Source organism: Microchirus variegatus (assembly GCF_963457635.1).
Source record: "Microchirus variegatus genome assembly, chromosome: 4".
Classification (NCBI taxonomy): Eukaryota; Metazoa; Chordata; class Actinopteri; order Pleuronectiformes; family Soleidae; genus Microchirus; species Microchirus variegatus.
In genome coordinates this window covers 867,355-887,284 of record NC_139805.1, presented here as the reverse complement: position 1 = coordinate 887,284, position 19,930 = coordinate 867,355, and the positions used below count along the sequence as shown (strand labels likewise).

General features: G+C 41.2%; 1 protein-coding gene across 1 annotated transcript; it reads right to left on the bottom strand.

Annotated features, from left to right (window-relative positions):
* Window positions 1-1,662: 1,662 nt before the first annotated feature.
* LOC310925920 (bone morphogenetic protein 7-like) lies at window positions 1,663-15,940 on the bottom strand (the record flags this gene model as incomplete). Its single annotated transcript, XM_083887986.1, has 7 exons — window positions 1,663-1,812; window positions 2,311-2,421; window positions 2,520-2,593; window positions 2,684-2,890; window positions 3,884-4,032; window positions 8,171-8,360; window positions 15,541-15,940. 7 exons carry the CDS (start codon window positions 15,938-15,940, stop codon window positions 1,663-1,665), a joined length of 1,281 nt encoding a protein of 426 aa, XP_083744112.1.
* Window positions 15,941-19,930: the final 3,990 nt, after the last annotated feature.

The following is a 19,930-nucleotide window of genomic DNA, read 5'->3' as shown; positions in this document are numbered from 1 at the left end:
GTGTTCAGACATGTTCTTCTCATACCTTGGTTGTAACACATTCTGCCTTTCCATCATTTTTTTAACCAGTCCATCCATTCTCCTTTGACCTCTGGCATGAACAAGGCACCGCTACTCTCTGGACAGTTTTTCTTTTTTTGAACCATTCTCTGTAAACAGAGATGGTTGTGGTGAAAATCCCAGTAAATCAGGAGTTTCTGACCAATCACTCTGTCGCCAACAACCATTCCTTTTTCAAAGTCACTAAAACCAAGTTTCGTCCTCATTCTGATGCTGTTTGAACTTCAACAGATCATCTAAATGCATTGAGCTGCTGCCATGTGATTGGCTGGTTACAGGGGCGGGCGGTGTATAGGGAACGATTTGGGCGACGCCTTCCCAACCAGGAGGAGAAAGATAAATTTTTTTCCTCAGCAATTCCAAAGATCCTTAGTACTATTATTCATTTCAGTCGTCTCTGCTAACAAAGGTAGTTATTATCAGTGTATCTACGATTTGACTGACGTGGAGAATCGCCCGAAAATTCTCCCATTGACTCTCATGTTAAAAAAGTTTTTTTTCGAAAAACATACCCTCCAATGCATTTTTAATGAGGATTTATGTGCATGCACTAACGTGCTTGTGTCATATGTAAATTGAGCAAAGAGAGGAGGGGATAACTTCTCTTCACTTCACATCACGTCTCTTGTTAGTTGTTCACCTCTCTAGTGATGGCGTACAAGTACACGTAGTTTGACCAGAGCCACAGAGTTCACGCTTTCATACATGTTAGCTGTTTATGGCTCGTAGCAGCGGACAGCAGTCATTTGAACCTACGTTCGTTAGCGTGTTTGCTAACATTGTTGATGTTTTTATCGCTCAGGTTTTAACTGCAGGTTAAACTTCACGCAACTCAGACAATCGGACTATTTTGTGTAAGAGAGTATTGTAAGATGCCTTTGGCAACACATCTAAAGATCAAATTCTTTCCTTTACACTTAATGAATAATTTGATTGTCTTGTCATATGTTTGTTGTTTGTATCTGGTAAAAGTCGTGAAAACTCTTGATCCTTATTGGTCAGTTAATAAATACTTGACTTAATAAGCTGCCCCTGTCTTTATGTGGTTGCTGGACACATCTTGTGTCCTGTTTAGCTGTTTTACATCATACATTAGATTCATGTAAATAATATTTGTTTATCAAGTTGCCATCTAGTGGACACAAGAAGGACTGTTAATCACCTAACAAACACAATGATACTGTCTTTCTTTATGCACCTATTGAATGGATCACCTTAATCATTATCAGAAAAAATGAATTAGCAGTTAAATGTGTACCTAATGGCTGGTAATTGTATGATCTCTGCAAACAAAGGATGGTTGAAACCTTTTCTATGACTTTTTTCAGCAAACTGTCTTTCAAGTGACTCAACGCTGCTGAGATTCCTTTTAGTGCATTTGTACTTGTCGCACTATAACAGTCTTTCATTCAGGCCTTTTCTCAGTGACCAATAGTTGTGACTGGTCCGCTGTAGTTGTTTATACTGCATGTGCGGCCCCAGCTGCTGCTCATAAAAACAGTCCTCCAGAATAAGAGTTGGTCATCTCGTCCCTACGTCCTCCTCCTCTGCCAATGTAAGCCCTCCAAGTTCTTCAAAAACTCACAGGAGGAGGATGAGCGATCAGTGGCAGCCGCAGGCTCTGACCACCATGTTGCGGTATTTCTTGAGGATGACGTTGGAGCTGTCGTCAAAGTAGAGCACGGAGATGCCGTGTAGTTGTGTGGGAGCACAGCAGGGTTTAGGCACCGTCTCAGGATTGATAAAGTGCACCTGAGGTTAGAAGAATCATACATGAGATAAAGTCCTCCCAAACAAAATGTTTTAAGTGAAGAAGAAACAACAATGGACAGGAACATGTGAAATACATCAGGCGTTATGGAAAGAGTTACATTTCCATTTGAGGCTAGACAATGAAATGTTGATGTGTGTATATATATATACATTCATTAATAATGCCTGTATACATGTATATACATATACAAGTTATAGATATTTTGGCTTGATGAATAATCACTAAACTTCAAAATACTTGTGTTATACTAATACTGATATGAATACACTTAAACCTAAAAATATAATAATGTAATAATAATTGAAACCAATGTTTAAAAATGATTTAAATATTAAATAGTTTCCTATTGGTTGGTTGGGTTAATATGTTTGTCTTAATTTAGAAATGCAATTCCTTGATTTGATTAGGAATAACACATTTGTATGATAGAAGTCTCAAAAAAGAGGTGATGTCATTATTGTTTGTGTGGAACGTACCAGAGTCTGCACTATAGCATGATTTGTGGCGTTCATGTAAGAGTTGAGTGGGAAAGCACATTCCCCTTCACAGTAGTATGCTGCATATCCCTCTGGTGCTATGATCCAGTCCTGAGCAGAGGAAAACAACAGTGCAAAAGGGGTTTGTTAATCATTTATTTTGGAAATTAAAAAATAAGCCTAAGTAAATAGAGAAAAATGTACTATACCTGCCATCCCAGATCCCTGAAACTGACATACAGCTCGTGTTTTTTACATCCCTCTTTAGAAAAGCCCAGGTTCTCTGAAAGTGAAATAAACAAAGATGAATACATGCAAAGCATCAAAGTACACAGCAAAATATTGTAGACATAGATCTAAACAGTATAGTCACCTGTTGCAGCTTCAACTGCCTTTAGTGCATCCTGAACAGTCCTCTGGGGTTTGGAGCGGTTCGACTGGCGCCCCTTGTGGCCGTGGGCCGAACGGACGCTGCGGAATCGAACCTCGCTGGCTTTGAAGAAGACGACCATGAAGGGCTGCTTGTCCTGGGGTCCATTGCCCGTCACCAACCCAGCCAGACGGGGGTTCCTCCTCCGGCCTACAGGGGGAGACATGGAGGGGAAAATGTGTGAGTCGAAAGCAGCCGAATAAAAATGACAAAAACTACAAATGAATTAACAAACATCGGTGTTAGTTGTAAAGTAAGTTGTTAGTAATGTCTTATTCTATGTCTGTGATCTATCTATCTATCTATCTATCTATCTATCTATCTATCTATCTATCTATCTATCTATCTATCTATCTATCTATCTATCTATCTATCTATCTATCTATCTATCTATCTATCTATCTATCTGTCCGTCTGTCTGTCTGGCTGTCTGGCTGTCTATCTAGCTATCTATATGTCTGTCTATCTGTCTGTCTATCTATATATCTGTCTATCTATCTGTCTATCTGTCTGTCTGTCTGTCTGTCTGTCTGTCTGTCTGTCTGTCTGTCTATCTGTCTGTCTATCTAGCTATCTATATGTCTGTCTATCTATATATCTGTCTATCTGTCTGTCTATCTATCTAGCTATCTATCTGTCTATCTGTCTGTCTGTCTGTCTGTCTGTCTGTCTGTCTGTCTGTCTATCTATCTGTCTGTCTGTCTGTCTGTCTGTCTGTCTGTCTGTCTGTCTGTCTGTCTGTCTGTCTGTCTATCTATATATCTGTCTATCTGTCTGTCTATCTATCTAGCTATCTATCTGTCTATCTGTCTGTCTGTCTGTCTATATATCTGTCTATCTGTCTGTCTATCTATCTATCTTTCTATCTGTCTGTCTGTCTATCTATCTGTCTGTCTGTCTGTCTGTCTGTCTGTCTGTCTGTCTGTCTGTCTGTCTATCTATCTATCTATCTATCTATAGTCATAATTTAAACTCTTTCATAGTGTCTACTGAGACTTTATTCAACATGTGGTTTTCCTTTTTTAACCACAGCATTTAACAATCCTTCATCACAACAGTTAATCATAATTCCACACAAAGACTCTCTTCAGACAGTTAATGCTCCAGTGGATCCTTCAACGCGACCGTGATGCACAGACTGACCGTGTCCGTCCTCCAGGACCAGGTGCAGACCCAGGTTCTTCTCAGGTTTGACCAGCCACAGGTTACTGGTGGGGGTCAGGTCAAAAACCAGCCAGCCGTCCTCTGCAGCCCAAACATCTCGCTGGTCGAGCAGCAACAGCTCCACTTCACTGTGGAGAGAGAATAACACACGGTCAACGTGTCGAAGCGGATGTACACGTCCACTGTGCAGACAGAATATATAGGAATAACTGGCTTTGTTTATAATAAAACCTTTAGAATAAATGATTGACAACCTGAGATTCATTTTAAACGGACAGTTCAGGTAAGGGTTGTATAAAGCCCAATTTATACTCCTGCGTAAAGTGCTCTGCGTAGGTTACGCAGAGTCCTCTGCGTCGACGCAAAACCTGTTGTAGAGTCTCTGCGTCGTCTCCGGCTGCACGGAATATTTTTTAAGTGTCCGTCACTCCGTCAAGGGACAACGGAGACGGCAAGAGCTGCGATTGGTCCTCAGGACAGGCCGAGCTAAGCTGCTCTGTGCCGGCTCACAGTGAGCACCGAGCGTCCACAGAGGGCGGAGCTGATCACCGCCGATAACGTCGCTGCCGAACTATAAATACGTCAAAAAAGTGACAAATGGCCACTGTTTCAACAACAACAGTCTTTCTCCCTCGGACGCCATTGCTCACTGTAGCCAAAAGCACAACGACCCCTACTGTTCGGGCGGGAAATTGCAGCGCCTATTCGTCACCATGACGCAGAAGTATAAAGGCTCGAGTGGTCTACGTGGTGACGCAGACGGATAATGCATTACGCAGTCGGAGAAGTATAATGTGGCCTTAAGGTTGTGATGACATAAGAACTCTGCAGAACAGTTTATCCAAGGAACCCAGATTAGAACCCTCACTGTCAGTGTGTAAATCGTATCTAAACATGTGCTTCTATTGTAAAGCTTCAACATATCTTGTATTTAACTAGTTTTACATTGTTTCATGTGTTTGATGTTGTATTCTTTATTTGTACTTAGGACTGAACATAATATATTGCTTTGTCATTTTCTTCAATATTTAGGTTCAATATATAGCAAATGAATGTTTGTGCAAACACATAATCGCTATCAAATGGTAAATGTAATTTAGATATTTGTTGGGTTTTTTTGTCCGTAAAGAATTTTACTGTAAATAATAAACTGGTATCTTCAACTTTCACTCGGTAGCTAAACTTAATCTTACTCTATCTAAAAATGTATCAACTGATACGTTTTATCGTGATGTCTATTTATCTTGTAGTATTAAACATTATATACATCGTATTTTCAGGTTTCAGATGTAGACTATTCACTACTAAAATGAAATAAGATTCATTTTCAGTCAGTCTAAAATTTAAAAAAATATTTCTAAACACCAAGTAACAACCTGAATGTTGGAGACGACTCCCCACACGTTCACACCAAAGCGTCACTTAGGGGCAAATTTCACTGACAATAGATTTGTTTACAGACTCAATTTGAGACCCACAGACGTCTCTCCTCAGGTCCTGATGCCTGTTTGTCTGTGTGTAATAGTCTTTGTGTCTGTGAATGACAATGAGGGTTTTGCCCTGAACACCATCACCAAACACACTGTCACAGTTAAAGGACTTAAAACGGTAGTTCAACATTTTAGAAGAGACGATCTGACGTAATGACACAAAATCCACACTGACTGTCGATCAGCTACCAGTATCTCTGGTAGCTCTGTTATTCACTCACTCCCCACACCAAAGTCCATAAAGAAAATGTGTTTGTGACTTCACTTTTTTGAAATCATTATAGGCAGATAAATCCAGATTAACTTAGTCACCCTAAATTTACCAAATGTGGCCGTAGTAGACCAACAGATCCTGTGTCGCCATATTTGATTTTCTTTGGTTTTGTTGTTTTCTTTAAACTTAGCTTTTTAGTTATATTTGTCTGTTTCTGTTCCTTGTTTCATTTTGTAGTTTTTCCTTGTGTCCATACATTAATAAGTTGTTCTTCCTGACCTGCTTCACTCTTGATTGTCTGCCCCGACCTAATGTGATTCACCTGTGTCTTATTAGTTTCACCTGTGTCTTCTTACTCATGCATCTCTAGTTTATTCAGTCTTCATTTGTTTTTGTTTGTTACTGCTTGCATATGATTCCTCCTCTTCATTAACTTGAGGCAGACAAACAGGAACAGAGCATCCATGATTTGGGTTGATGGTGGAGGTTTGATTTATGAGGAACAGTACGATTGTTCTTCATTAGAACATCTGTCCTGTTTTTATACACTGTCAGATATGGTGTGAAACAAGAGAGTTACACGGAAGCTGACAGACAAAACACTGACAGTCAGTGAGACGGACACAAACACGGAGGAACAGCCACCTATGTACAGAGTAAAGACTAGAATGACATGTGGAGGCTTGACAGTGTTATTTGTGGTTATATGTTATAAATGCAGGTCTTATGGGGACCGTCCTGTTCTAACTGAGTGAGACTGAACTTTACTCTTGAGAGAATTGTGCTGTTTCTGTAATTGAGACTAATGACTGTGCAAACAGCTCCAGTGCTGACACTAACAGCAGAAATAATCAGTGGGTAAAATGAAGGACAACACAGTTGGCTGGAGGATTTCTTTGCCCTAATTTAACAGCTTCTGGGTCATTATAATGGTTAAATGACTTGTTGCGGGGAGCTTGGGGGGCACCATACAGTTATTGTGGTGTTTTATATATATATATATTACACTTTATTGAATCCGTTGAAGTTGTGTGTTACCCCGAGAACCTTATATGGAAGCTTCTTTTTGTGTCATGTGGTGGCTTGTGAAATTCGGTTTCTGAGTGACATAACAGCAGATGTGGTGGTGATGCTGCAGTAGCATATATCTGTTATAATGCACAGTGATGTGCGCTATGGTTGTTGCAAATCAACTGTCTCATTCGTGTTGGTGCATATAGTGCATGATAATGTATTTTGTGTGTGGTTTTGTTTGTGTGTGTTCTCTTTTTTTACTGAAGGCCCTGCCTGAAACCCCGCGGTACACTACTGGATGGACGCTAGTGTTGAATACCCATTAACGCTCTCTGGTCGCTATGGTAACACTTAAACGTGCCTTCAAAATAAGATACACAAAACAGCTGGTAATGTTGATATATTTGTTTCAATCACTGAATGAAGTCTGTCATATTTGGAACAAGAGTTGTGAACTCAAATTGCTCGCACAAAACTGTTGATCAGCGCTCAGCATTTGTTTGTTCATCAAAATCAGTATGCGCCGAGAGCGTGGACGGGCGGGAGAGAGAGAGGTCTTGGCCATTAGTTCATTTACTTATTTTTGTGTAGGTGTGTCGGCTGAATACGTCGCACAAGTAACCCACTCCTTGTCACTGAAATGTGCTGCCAGTGGTGACTTCTTTTCTGAGAGAAATCTCTGCAGCGGCTCTCGTAATTCAAACACTCTGGCCAGCGATCTCCCTCGGGAGGGAATCTGGTCATTTTTCTAAATAAAACATTGTTCAGACCCCGATTATAAATAAAACGGAAATAATGTTAGTTAGTTATTCTTTCTGTGCAGCCCGGTACCAAACGACCCACAGACCGGTTGTTGGGAACAGCTGACATAGGATACAAAGGCAGTGTTTCCACTGAGGGGAACGTTTGCAACGGTAAAGCCCTGGATCAGGGTTACACGTTTTGACTGAGAACAGTAACTTTACTTTGTAGCCGGGGTGTGTGGGCTGTACCTGATGGCTGTGTATGAACCATGACATAAATGGTGACACAGCACACAACAACACAAAGTACAACAGACGTCCAGCAGCTTGTTTTTTTCTGCTCAGTTTGTGGCCGTTCGTCTCAACAAGACATCAAGCTTTGTATAAGAACAGACTGCAGGTGTTGAAGATGTTGCTGCTGACTGTCGTGGATCTAGCTCCACTGGTATCGTACCATTACTCTGTTACCCCAAGAGAAGAGTGGGCTGGTTCAGTACCCTTGTTTTTGGAAAAGCAAAAAATACTTACTGTACTGAACTGAAACACGCCATAATGCACCAGTGCATCATCACACTGCACAACTCACTGACGCAGCCATCGGTCACAGCCCACAGCCCTAGTAAAGGTGCTCTACTCAGTCAAAACACAAGCATGATTAAGGGCTTTACCATTCCAAAGCATACCATACTGTACCAAACCAAACCGTACCATGATGGAAACACAGCAAAAGTCTCAGACAAATAAGGGGTTGATGTCAGCATATGCTGGAAGCTGAAAATAATAATAATAATAATAACACCCATACCCTTTTGAACGCTCCTGTAGGACCTGGTAGACGCTGACTTTGAACGTCTCATTCTCAAAGCGTTCATGGATGAAATCCTTGTAAATCCTGAACTCTGCTGCCGTGACAGCCTCTCCTTCTGGGATACGGGAAAGGTCAAAGCGAAACTCTCTCCGATGTTGCTGGTAGAAGAGATCCCGATCCTGGTCCACTGTGGGGGGAATAAGAGGAGAGGATATGGTGTAAGAGCAGGTCTGAGGAACAGGTGGTTTATGTGAAGGATTAGCATCTGTGAGTCAACTCTTGATTTGATCGAGGCTTTTTCTTCTGCCGTCCTCAAACCGTCTGTGGTTAGTGGTTGATTGTTTTCTCCCCAGCTGACACACACACACACACACACACACACACACACACACATACAATGTAATAATATCCTACGCCTCACAGGGAAAGTTTGTACATATGTGGAAAAACCAAGCCGCAGAGTAAAATCAGATGGTAAACCAGTCAGTGTCTGTGTTATCTGACTTAATTGTCAGGGATTCTCTGACGTGTGTCGCTCTGAACCACATCTCTGAAGTACTGAGATAGGAAAAAATCTGGCTGCCGACGGCGAAGGGGTTGATCTAAACATCACGTCGAGTCTGCCATACATGCCGTTGTGGGGGGAGGAAAAAAACATACTGAGTTTGAGCTGAGTTTGGTTCCCTGTTTAAACTGCACACATGTGCTGACCACAAGAAAAGGCCCGTTAAGGCACTGCCCGGAAAACCACAGCGCCCCGTGTGCTTCTACAAACACACTCACATAAAGTAACGAGAGCCACACAAATGCGTGTGTGACTTAGCTAACAAGGGCCTGTGCCACCCACACCTCCCTGATCATTCTGCCATGTATGTACCGTCCAGTGATTTCATTCTGATTGTAGAGGATAAAGTGAAGCAGCGGTAGCGGAGGCCGACTGTGTAGTAGTGGGGTTTTCCGGGCCCGCCCTGAGCCAGCTGAAGCTCACCCTCACGCTCAGAGTTTCCAGGAGAACGGTGGTCAGAAAAGACCCCGGAGCTCCCTGGAGCTTTTCCAGTGTCGTGTTTTTACAGCGTCAGTCGATGTGTTTGTCCTTGGAAAGAGCAGTGGAGGTCTCTGGTGAAGGTGTGCAGACCAGAGCAGGGCAGCGATTAGCCACTTTAAACACATCCTGCCCAGTGGCATTCACCATGACATCATCATGACATCAACCACAGTTCGTCTCTGCTCATCGTTCGCAAGTGTTTTACTAAGCAGAAACCAACGGTTATACATAGTCGTGCCCTGACATCGAAGCACGTACACACACACACACACACGCACACACACGCACCAAAAGACTTCTAAAAACACTTCTAACGACACACAATCCGCTCGTCGTTTTAAGAGCAGTGCATTCTGAACCCTGCGAGTCATTTGTTTGACCGCAATTAAATGCTGGAAGCGAACCAGGGGTGTTTTTATGAAAGCAATAATTGCTGGTAAGGACTTGGTCTGTTTACGTTAGAGACCATTAGCTGCAGAGATCAGACCTCAGATATGCAAACTTCCTTCAGACGTCCTCTGACGCTGCAGGGCCACACAACGTATCGCTAACTTACTGTTATTTTAGAGTAAGTGGGAGTTTTTACAGCGTGGGTGGTTTCAAGATGCAACACCTTTTCAGCAGCGACACAACTTTGAAAATGGATGAAAAATGGGATCTTGAAGAATAATAATACTTAAAAAATTTATTATTCAGCATGACAGCCATGTGTTTTGCCTTATTTTATTAAAGTAAATATTGCATACCTGAATTCAGGGATTTTTGCACCCTAAACTGTTTCTGTTCTTTTGTGCTATTTTTGAAATCCATTGCAGAGGACGGGGGGGGTGAAGAGAACGGCCACACGATACTCATTTAAGCGTAAAGTACAAATAATGGGAAAAAGTTAATGAGATTTTTCGCGTTGGGCAAAAGTGATTCTTCTTATCTCCTTATGCTACCTACAGATCAGCTTAGCAGGACAAACACATTTCTCCAGCTCTTTCTCACCACTACAATGCTCCTTCTGTTCTTCCATGAAGTGGTCATTCTTCCACCATTTGAAAGAGTTTAATGAAAGCCAGTGACTTTTCTTCATCTTTAAACCCTCCCCATGTTCTGAAGGTATGTTGTGATGAATTAAACGTGAGTGTACTCATCTCCAGGCAAAGGCTTCAGCAGCTGTAGCCAGGGGAGACTTCGACTACATCCACAGCAGTTCCAGTTTTTAAAGTTTCCTCAAAAGCAGAACTGTGCAGGGTTTTTAACTCTAATTCAACAGCTTCGGGCTGACGGTTAAATGTCTTGTTGCGGGGAGATTGGCGGCTGTCACCTGTCCTCTTACTGTCTGTTAGTGGAAAACCAGCCTTGCGAGATCAGGGCCACTAACCCGGACTCCTCAGAATCAGGAGGTCTTGCGAAGTCTCAGGTCTCATGAGAAATTGCTCCATGACGTGTGTTCGCCAGCTCCGTGGAAAACGAAGCACAAATCCATGACAGCGAGGATAAAGTGGTAGACAATGGATGGATGCTAATGGTGGTGTCGTAAAAATATGTACTCCACAACTGTAGGGGGAGCTCTATAGAAAAAAAGGCAAAAAAGCAACTAGACTTAAGCCCAATTTATACTCCTGCGTTAAGTGTTCTGCGTAGGTTACGCAGAGTCTCTGCGTCGTCTCTGGCTGCACGAAATATTTTTTAAGTGTCCGTCACTCTGTCAAGGGACAACGGAGACGGCAAGAGCTGTGATTGGTCCTCAGGACAGGCCGAGATAGCGCTGCTCTGTGCCGGCTCACAGTGAGCACCGAGCGTCCACAGAGGCGGAGCTGATCCCCGCCGATAACGCCGCTGCCAAACTATAAATACGTCATATCTTAACACACACAACACATATTTAGACTCTAAATGGCCAATTTCTCGCCTCAAATTATCTTAAAACTGCGTTCCGGGACACAGAAAAGTGAGAAACGGCCAATGTTTCAACAACAACAGTCTTTCTCTCTCTTTCTTTCTCGGACGCCATTGCTCACTGTAGCCTGAAGCACAACAACCTTGCGCAGCGACCCCTACTGATCGTGCGGGAAATTGCAGCGCGTCTGACGCAAACGGATAACGCATTATGCAGTCGGAGAAGTATAATGTGGCCTTAACAAACACCTTTCTCCAGGCAAGTGTTTCAGCTCCATATAAGAAGTAATCATGTGACCATTTCAGGTACACTGGGCTTGCCTGTGCCGGTATAAGCAGGAAGCTGATGCTCTGCAGTTATGTACATAGTTTCAGGGGATACTACAAACAAGCAACAGCAATGTTGACAAGTAAGAGAAAGGATATCTGTGATGAAACCTCGAACATGGTTGAAGTAAAACTGAGAATTCGTGTTGGTGTCTGATCTTCTTGTTCTCAGCTGTGAGTTGTGGAAGATGACGGGTCGTCATTTTTTTAAAAGGTCTCTGTCTCTGCATATCCTGCTATATCCACATTAAACTCTGTGCCACATACTCCACCGTGTGATCACTATTTGCCACCTTGTCTGACTGTTCACAAGTGTTGTTTCTCATTAATAGTACTTTGTAAAACAAAGCAAACAGAGATGTTTTTAGGGCTGTTATTACGGACTCAAATTACATCTGACTTCTGAAGAAAAAACAGAGCTAGTTTTATTTCAAATGCCTTTGTTTGGTCTTGGAAATGGCGCGATAGTATGTAACAGATGTATCTGGGGCAGAATTTATGCATTTTTAACACAAATTGGAGTTTTGATGATGAAGCTTTAGAGCAAACGCCTCAGAACTATATTCAGCACATTTTAGAAGCAACTGCACAACAGCAGCCTTGTGTCTTGTTGTTTGCTGACAATGAGACTAATGTTTTCTGCTGTGATGCTGAAGCACAACCTGTGGTTTGACATTCAAACTGAAGTAAGCATGTGCAGCCGTGAACATGCATCTCTTTACAGGGCGATGACACAAGCTCCCAAACACAATCTAACACACGGAAAACAGGGTCTGAATACGTGATGCCAGAAATGTGGCTGTTGAGTTAAAAAACAATTAAATAAGCTCTTTAAAAACCACTGTCTCCGTGCACTTTATACCTAGTCCAGGCAGAAGCTGCGATGGCTCAACGACAGCTCTCCCTCACACTGGAAGTTGTGGTCTTTGCTAAGGAATAAAAAATCCAGTTTAGGCTTGAAGCGATCACACGAGGACCACCTAGACTGAGCCAATCCAGCACAATGTGGGAGCATGAGTTAAAAACTCCGCTGATCACCAGCACCGGAGGCCGTGGTGAGCTTGAGAGAGAAATAATACAAACACAATGTGTCCTTTTTCCTCCTCCTTCTGCCTTATAATCAAAGTCTTCAGATGTCGAACCACATAAATCTGTTACTCGTTTCCAGAAACAATGTTTCCAGATCTCATTAGCTACAGACTGTAAGTCAGAAGTTCACAGCTAAGGACATAAAATTTTATATAATGCATTTTAGATTTTTTTTGTAACAGTTTCCAAATGTTTAGCATTAATTACGTGGTTAGGGCTCACTTGACAGATCCTCCGTTAAAGGCTTCATCTCAATGTCAATGGTAAACAGATGGGTTAAGATTTCATAGAGACGTCTCCTAATGTACAAACTTTATCTCCTCACGTTGACCTATAACCTCCGTCCTGGGACCTGAGGCAGAGTAGAGCAGTAAAGAAGACAGTTTGGTTCTGGATGTAACCACATCCAGCCATGAGCCACAGGCATCATGACATCTGCCTGTTTCACCGTAGCAACATTGGAGTTGCTGCAGGATCTCCAAGGGAAACAAAGGCAGGAGTTGTATTTAATTAACTCAATAGCATGTGAGTAATTCTTAACTTCCACCTGTGCTGTGCTGATCCTTTTTTTTTTTATCATAATTCATATCATAAACATTTATCTACAACTTATATAGGTAGTAAGAACGTTTTTTCCTGACATTAGCTGACATAACATGCACGTCGTGATTTAGAATTCTCACATTCCCATTATTCACATTATTATAGTAAATAAACGTTCTGTTGATCTGTAAAATAGAGACCGATCAGTCCTGTCTTGGTCTTGACTTCGTCTCAGTAGTTTCTTGGTCAGCCTCAGTCCCCGTCGTTTTATGTACTCTCTGGACCTAGATCTCTGATCTAGATCAGATGGATCTAGATCTTTCCTAGTCTATAAAACTCTTGGTCTTGCCTTGTTTCCCTAAAGTCTTTGTCTTAATACTCCCTCGTCTTAACTGAGCCTCAGTCCCTAAAAGTCTTAAGTCTGGTTCTCTGTACTCTCTGGTCTTAATCCTGACCTACTCTATATAAAACTCATGCTTTTGTCTTGTTTGCTGTATTCTGTGGTCTTGACTCAGTCTTGGTCCCTATAAGTCTTGGTCATGATTTGTTCTCATTGATCTCTGGTCTTGGTTGTGACTTGGTCTCAGTCCCTAAACGTCTTGTTCTTGTCTTGCTCTTTGTACTCTCTGGTCTTCGTCTTGACCTGTAGTCTCTAAAGCTCTTGGTCTTGCCTTTTTTGCTGTGGTCTTAAGGCCACATTATACTTCTCCGACTGCGTAATGCGTTATCCGTCTGCGTCACCACGTAGACCACTCGAGCCTTTATACTTCTGCGTCGTGGTGACGGATAGGCGCTGCAATTTCCCGCCCGATCAGTAGGGGTCGCTGCGCAAGGTTGTTGTGCTTTTGGCTACAGTGAGCAATGGCGTCCGAGGGAGAAAGACTGTTGTTGTTGAAACAGCGGCCGTTTTCTGTCACTTTTCTGTGTGACGGAACGCAGTTTTAAGATAATTTGAGGCGAGAAATTGGCCATTTAGAGTCTAAACATGTGCTGTGTGTGTTAAGATATGACGTATTTATAGTTCGGCAGCAACGAAGTCGGCGGTGTTCAGCTCCGCCCTCTGTGGACGCTCGGTGCTCACTGTGAGCCGGCACAGAGCAGCTTAGCTCGGCCTGTCCTGAGGACCAATCGCAGCTCTTAAAAAATATACCGTGCAGTCGGAGACGACGCAGAGGCTCTTCGACAGGTTCTGCTTCGACGCAGAGGACTCTGCACTTTACGCAGGAGTATAAATTGGGCTTTCGTCTTGACTCAGTCTTGATCCCTAAAAGTCCTGTTCTTTTTTGCTCTATATATATATATATATACGTCCTGGTCTTGGTCTTCACTTAGAAATACCCTACAAATATTGTCCCTGTCTTGTTCCCAGTACTCTCTGAGTCTTGATCCAGTCCCTGTCCCTAAAAGACGTGGTCTTGTCTCTGTCTCCGTACAGTCTGGTCTTGGTCTTGACTTGGTCTCATTTACACAAGTTGTGACTGCTGAGATTTACACCCTCCAGACAAACAGACACAGGAGGGCACACACACACACACACACTCACACACCTGCAATACCAGAGATAACTATGGCAATAAACGTGTCTCTCACTCACGGGGGGATTTACAAATGCCTGTTTAGTTCCTACTCAGGCAAAACAAAGCCATGGCAAATCCTCCCCCTTGAGCTTTGAAGAGATTCTGGAGAAATCAGATACAACCACATGGTCACAACATTTACTCTGAATGCATGAAGCTTGATTTCACGTGTAGAAATTGACCTAAAAGCCACAATGTCAGACATTTTCACAATGACATACACTTTCTCAGTGCTACCGTGGCTATAAAATGCTTCACAAATAAAGCTAAAACTTTATTATAATTATAATTATCTTCTTGCATCAATTCCCTGTGCTGCAGTATTAGGGTTACTTTGTGAGCGGTGGTAATGAATGAATGTAAAATTTCTTACAAAACGATGTTACTTATGTTCTTAAAAGACGATGTTACCAAAGTGTAAAGTGTTATTTTGTGACAAAAACATTACACAAAAACATGCAAAGGATATCATAGTGAACATTTTTAAACAAAAAAACAAAATAAGATCATATGGTCCATTAAATAGTTTATTGGCTTGATAAAATGTTAATTTCTCTATTCAAACGTTCTTGATGAATCAATTTGTTATTTGGTCCAGAAAATGTTGAAAAATATTGATCTCTGTTTCCCAAACCTCAAAATTTAACCTCAAACAAACAAACATCAAATATTTGTTTGTTTTCTGGAGCAAAGCAGCCAGAAAATGTTCACATTTCAGAAGCTGAAAGATCAGGGAACTTATTTTAATTCTAAAAAATGAATTATCAAAATAGTTGGTATTTAATTAATTGATTATCCATTATTCTTTGTCCTTAGAGAGAATAGAATTTTAATAAAAATCCACGCTCATTACACTGACGTTATTCTCATACATGTCATATAATAACTGGAAAACTTACCAGTGTTGACAAAACTCATCACCATATCCGCGTCCACTAAGAAGCGGCTGTCCTGAGTGGTCACCATGGGCGAAGCGTGGGTCGGTAACACGGGTTTGTAATAAGAATAACCGTGTGGTCCCGCGTCAGTAGAGATGGTGTTGTACAGGTCCAGCATGAACATGGGGGCAGCGTTGTGTTTGGTGTGGAGGTGCAGGGGCCGCGGACGGTGCGGCAGCCCCAGGATGGAGAGGATCTCCCGCTGGATCTCCCTGCGCTCCTGGCTCCGCAGCCGCCGCTGGATGAAGCTGGATCGCACCTCGTTGTCCGTGGAGAAGTTGGAGAAGGCGACGTGTGTGGCCAACGCGCAGTAACACAGAGACACGAGGGTCGTCACTGTCGCCAGGGCGCTGCTCACCATTTTTAAATCCAATTTTTACGCGCGGCTGTTACACGTCGAGATGTAAGATCGGAGATGTGGTTGTTTCATAAAATGTCTTCTCGATGTGAGAGAAGTTAAAAACACTCAACTCTGTTCACTCAGATTATCATCCATTCACAGTTTGCCGCTGCGTTGCGCACAGCCTGGTGCCGCCGTGCGCTTTTCCTCTGGATGGCATTTTGGGAATTGGTTTTATTGCGTGTGTGTCAGGGGAGGAGCAGGAGGGATCGAGCGAAGCTGGGAAGCCTGGGAGAACGAGTGGGAGTGAGGGAGTGAGAATGAGGATGGATCGGTGTCCTTTCATGAAATCCAATTCTCTATTTCAGTAATGAGATATTTGGGGTGTGGACTTTAAGTGTCCAATCACTGGGTCCTTTGTTTGGACACGACTGATGAGCCACTGATCAAAGTGGGCTTCAATTGACCATTAAGGTTTTAGACCAATCAATGCCGATTTTAAAAAGTCAGGGCAACCATGTCATATTTTACTTCAAAGTTTGGTTGTTTTTTATCTGATAAAATATTATTCAGTTTCTTATTATTTTGGAGTTGATGACTTGCACATTTGCACGTCTGTTCTAAGTCATTAAACAGGTTAACAGGTTTAATTCAAGGTCAGTATCGACACACTTAGAGCTGAAGTGCAGAAGCCAAAGTGCAAATTAATACTTGCGTGACACTGGTTTGGAGTAAATAACATAACTATAATTAATTCAGATAATACCGTTACTGTTTGTATCGATAACAGTCAAACATCAGTTCCGAGGTGGTGGAAGTGGAGTCCCCCTAAAACAAAGTCAGCTTAGGGCCCCATAAAGGCTTGGGCCGGCACTGCTTTGTTCTATGTTTGGAAGTCCTGTTAAATCAGCTGCTTTTTGTTGTGTTTGTTTTTTGGCTCTATAACTGCGGCTGGAAGGGTTGACAATTATTTCTACATGTTTTCATACAATTGTATGATTTTGCAAACCCCCAATAAACAAAGTTTCCAAAAAATATATTATTGTTCAACAATGATATGACAGCACACGCACATTCAGTCAAAGATTCATAAAATGATTAGGTAAAATATCTCCCATTCCCCATGAATGGTCAACACTCATTGACTCAATTTTGTGCCAGTGCCAGATAAACACAAACTCAAAGGACCTGGAGGAAAATGAGCGTCTGATCAATAGTTGAATATATCACAGTGGCATTATGACATTGCAATAACAATATTTTTGGGCCAATGTTTCACAACATTTCAAAGGTGGTGACTCGCATTAAATTGAGTTTGAGACCTGAATAAATTTGACGTAAAAACTTAAACGAATCTTAAACGAAGAAGGTTGTAAAAGAAGTAAACTTTGTCAAATTAACATTCCATCATGATATTAGAAATGATAATATTTCACAGAATTTTTAAAAGAGGTATGGAATCGTGTATATATAGTTCACAATAAAACAAATGATTCAAATGTATTTTTAAAGAACAAAAACTGATGGTGTGCCACATGGAATCGACTGGGGGGAACATTTGTATCAATAAAATGAAGTGTTTTTTTAAACTGTTATATTAAACAGTTTGTTAAATTAACTTGTTAAAGACAAAAACATATTTAAAAATAAGTATAAATGCAGCATTTATCAAGTTTCTGAAAATAAAAAGTTTAAATATGAGCAATATTAGCCAAAACAAATCCCAACATTGTCCCAGTTTTACAGTTGAATGATTTTTTTGATTTATCTTTGACATAATTATACACCAATCAACTCCATTAAAACTGGAAACTGTCTCTTATATTGTGGCGGATTTTCTTTCTTATATTTACAGAAAGGTTTTTGGTTTTCAGAATCAAGTTGTTTCCAATGATCACATGTTAGGACACATGGATTTTAGTAGGCAGTGGATGTGCCTCAACACTAAAACGGTCAATCTAAGGTAAAGAGAGGGAAATCTCTTAATCCCTTCTTCAACTCAGACACCTTTGAACTCAAACAATAAACCTGGGCCCACCCTAATTGTTGGGGGGTCTGAGAGTAATCATCAGCAGCAGCAGCAGCAGCATCAGATACAAGATGGGACATGCCAAAGGCTCCTATGAATTACTACAACAATGCGTAAAACACTCCACTGATAGAGATTTAACGGGGTGGAGGAGGAGGACGGCTGATGAATGACAAAGGAAGAAAGAAAACAGATGTATGTGTTTAACCTCTGCTTTCACAGGACAGTGGTGACAGTGGAGCAGCATGTAAATCTGTAAAGATTATTGTGGCGTTCATTTCTTCAGACTTAGGTTGAAATGTTCAAAAACAAAAACACCCACAGAGAGAGAGAGAGAGAGAGAGAGAGAGAGAGAGAGAGAGAGAGAGAGAGAGAGAGAGAGAGAGAGAGAGAGAGAGAGAGAGAGAGAGAGAGATGTTTGTAGCAGAGGTCACTTTACGTGAGTCATTCCCGAAACCGATATAAACTCAAGAGACTTCACATCCACGACAAAGACGCGTAAACATCTTAAGTCTTAATTAGTATCAATGTACGACTGTAAAAACTGACCTATAAAGCTGCAAACATACCCTGAGTCATATATATATATATATATATATATATATATATATATATATATATATATATATATATATATATATATGTATAATATGGAAAAAATAAAAAATGGTTAGCAAAAATGGCTTCATGGCTTGATACCACTGACATGAGTTAAATTCATTCAAAATAAAGTTAGTGAGTTATAAAGACAACTTGCTTACTTTAGTCTAAAGGTGAAATAAGTAGTTTATAGTGCCATCTAGAGGAGAGGCTGAAATTTACAACAAAGAACTGCTCCTCTGCTCACCCCCTCCCTTCCCTGAGCGCTACGGTGTCCTCAGCTGGTCAAATGTCGTCCTCGTCGTCTTTCTCCGTGTCAGCAGATGAGGTTCGTGAGGCGAGGGAGAGGGCGGAGCTACCGCGGCCGTAGCAGACGAAGCGGAGAGAGAGGAGGCGGGACTTCAGCTACAAGTAAAGAGACGCTTGATTTGTTCTCTCGCGTTTGTCCTTACAGGCTCCCGTAGAAACATGGCGTCTCTCTGCTAACAGTGGCTATGCAACCGCGGCCCGCGACCATGTTATTTTACATGACTTTTTGAAACACTACGAAAATGAAACAAAAACTATTATACAGCGACTAGACAATGTAGGAGCACATAATATGTATAAAAAAAAGTGGATTTTGGGTCATATAAACCCATAAATACTACACAGTGTTCCTTTAAATAAACTTAATAATGGCGACAATCTGGCACACTAACATGTGTATTTTGTTTTTTAGGTTTGTTCATTAATTGGCATCAATCATCAACCACCAAAAATATAAATAAAAACAGTATGTAGATCAATCCTTTTTTTACATTTTGTATTCAATAACCCATATCGTTCAGATTATGTGTGCAACCTAAAAAAAAGAAGACCTGGCAGTAAATATTGTCGTAAAGTATAGAATATTTACTAAACTATACTGAAATGTTTCAACTAACTACAACCGTTTATTTATTTATCTGTCTTAAATCCATTAAAGCTAAGTTATACAGTGGATAGACAAAAAGAAAGAAAATAACACTTTATGTGGCACTGATTTTCATAATTTGCTGCCATTAGGCTTACAATAAAGATGTTTTTCATTTCTTTATATACATTTAATATTGAGGTATGTAAAATCAAATTTGAAAAGTCATAATTCTGAATAAACTGCACACTTTGAGTCTTGAAAACCAGTTTGGTGATGAGTGAGGTCACCACATCCCAATCTGTTATCTGACATATGATCTTTATAAAAGAACTTGAGAACAGATTTCTAACCACAAAATGTGGTTAAATCTGATCTTAAATCTGGTCAAACAGATTTAAGATCGTGACTTTTGATTTATTTATCCATAAGCGGTGCACAATGTTTTCATTTCAGTTTTCACTGATGTGCTACACAGTTGTTTGAC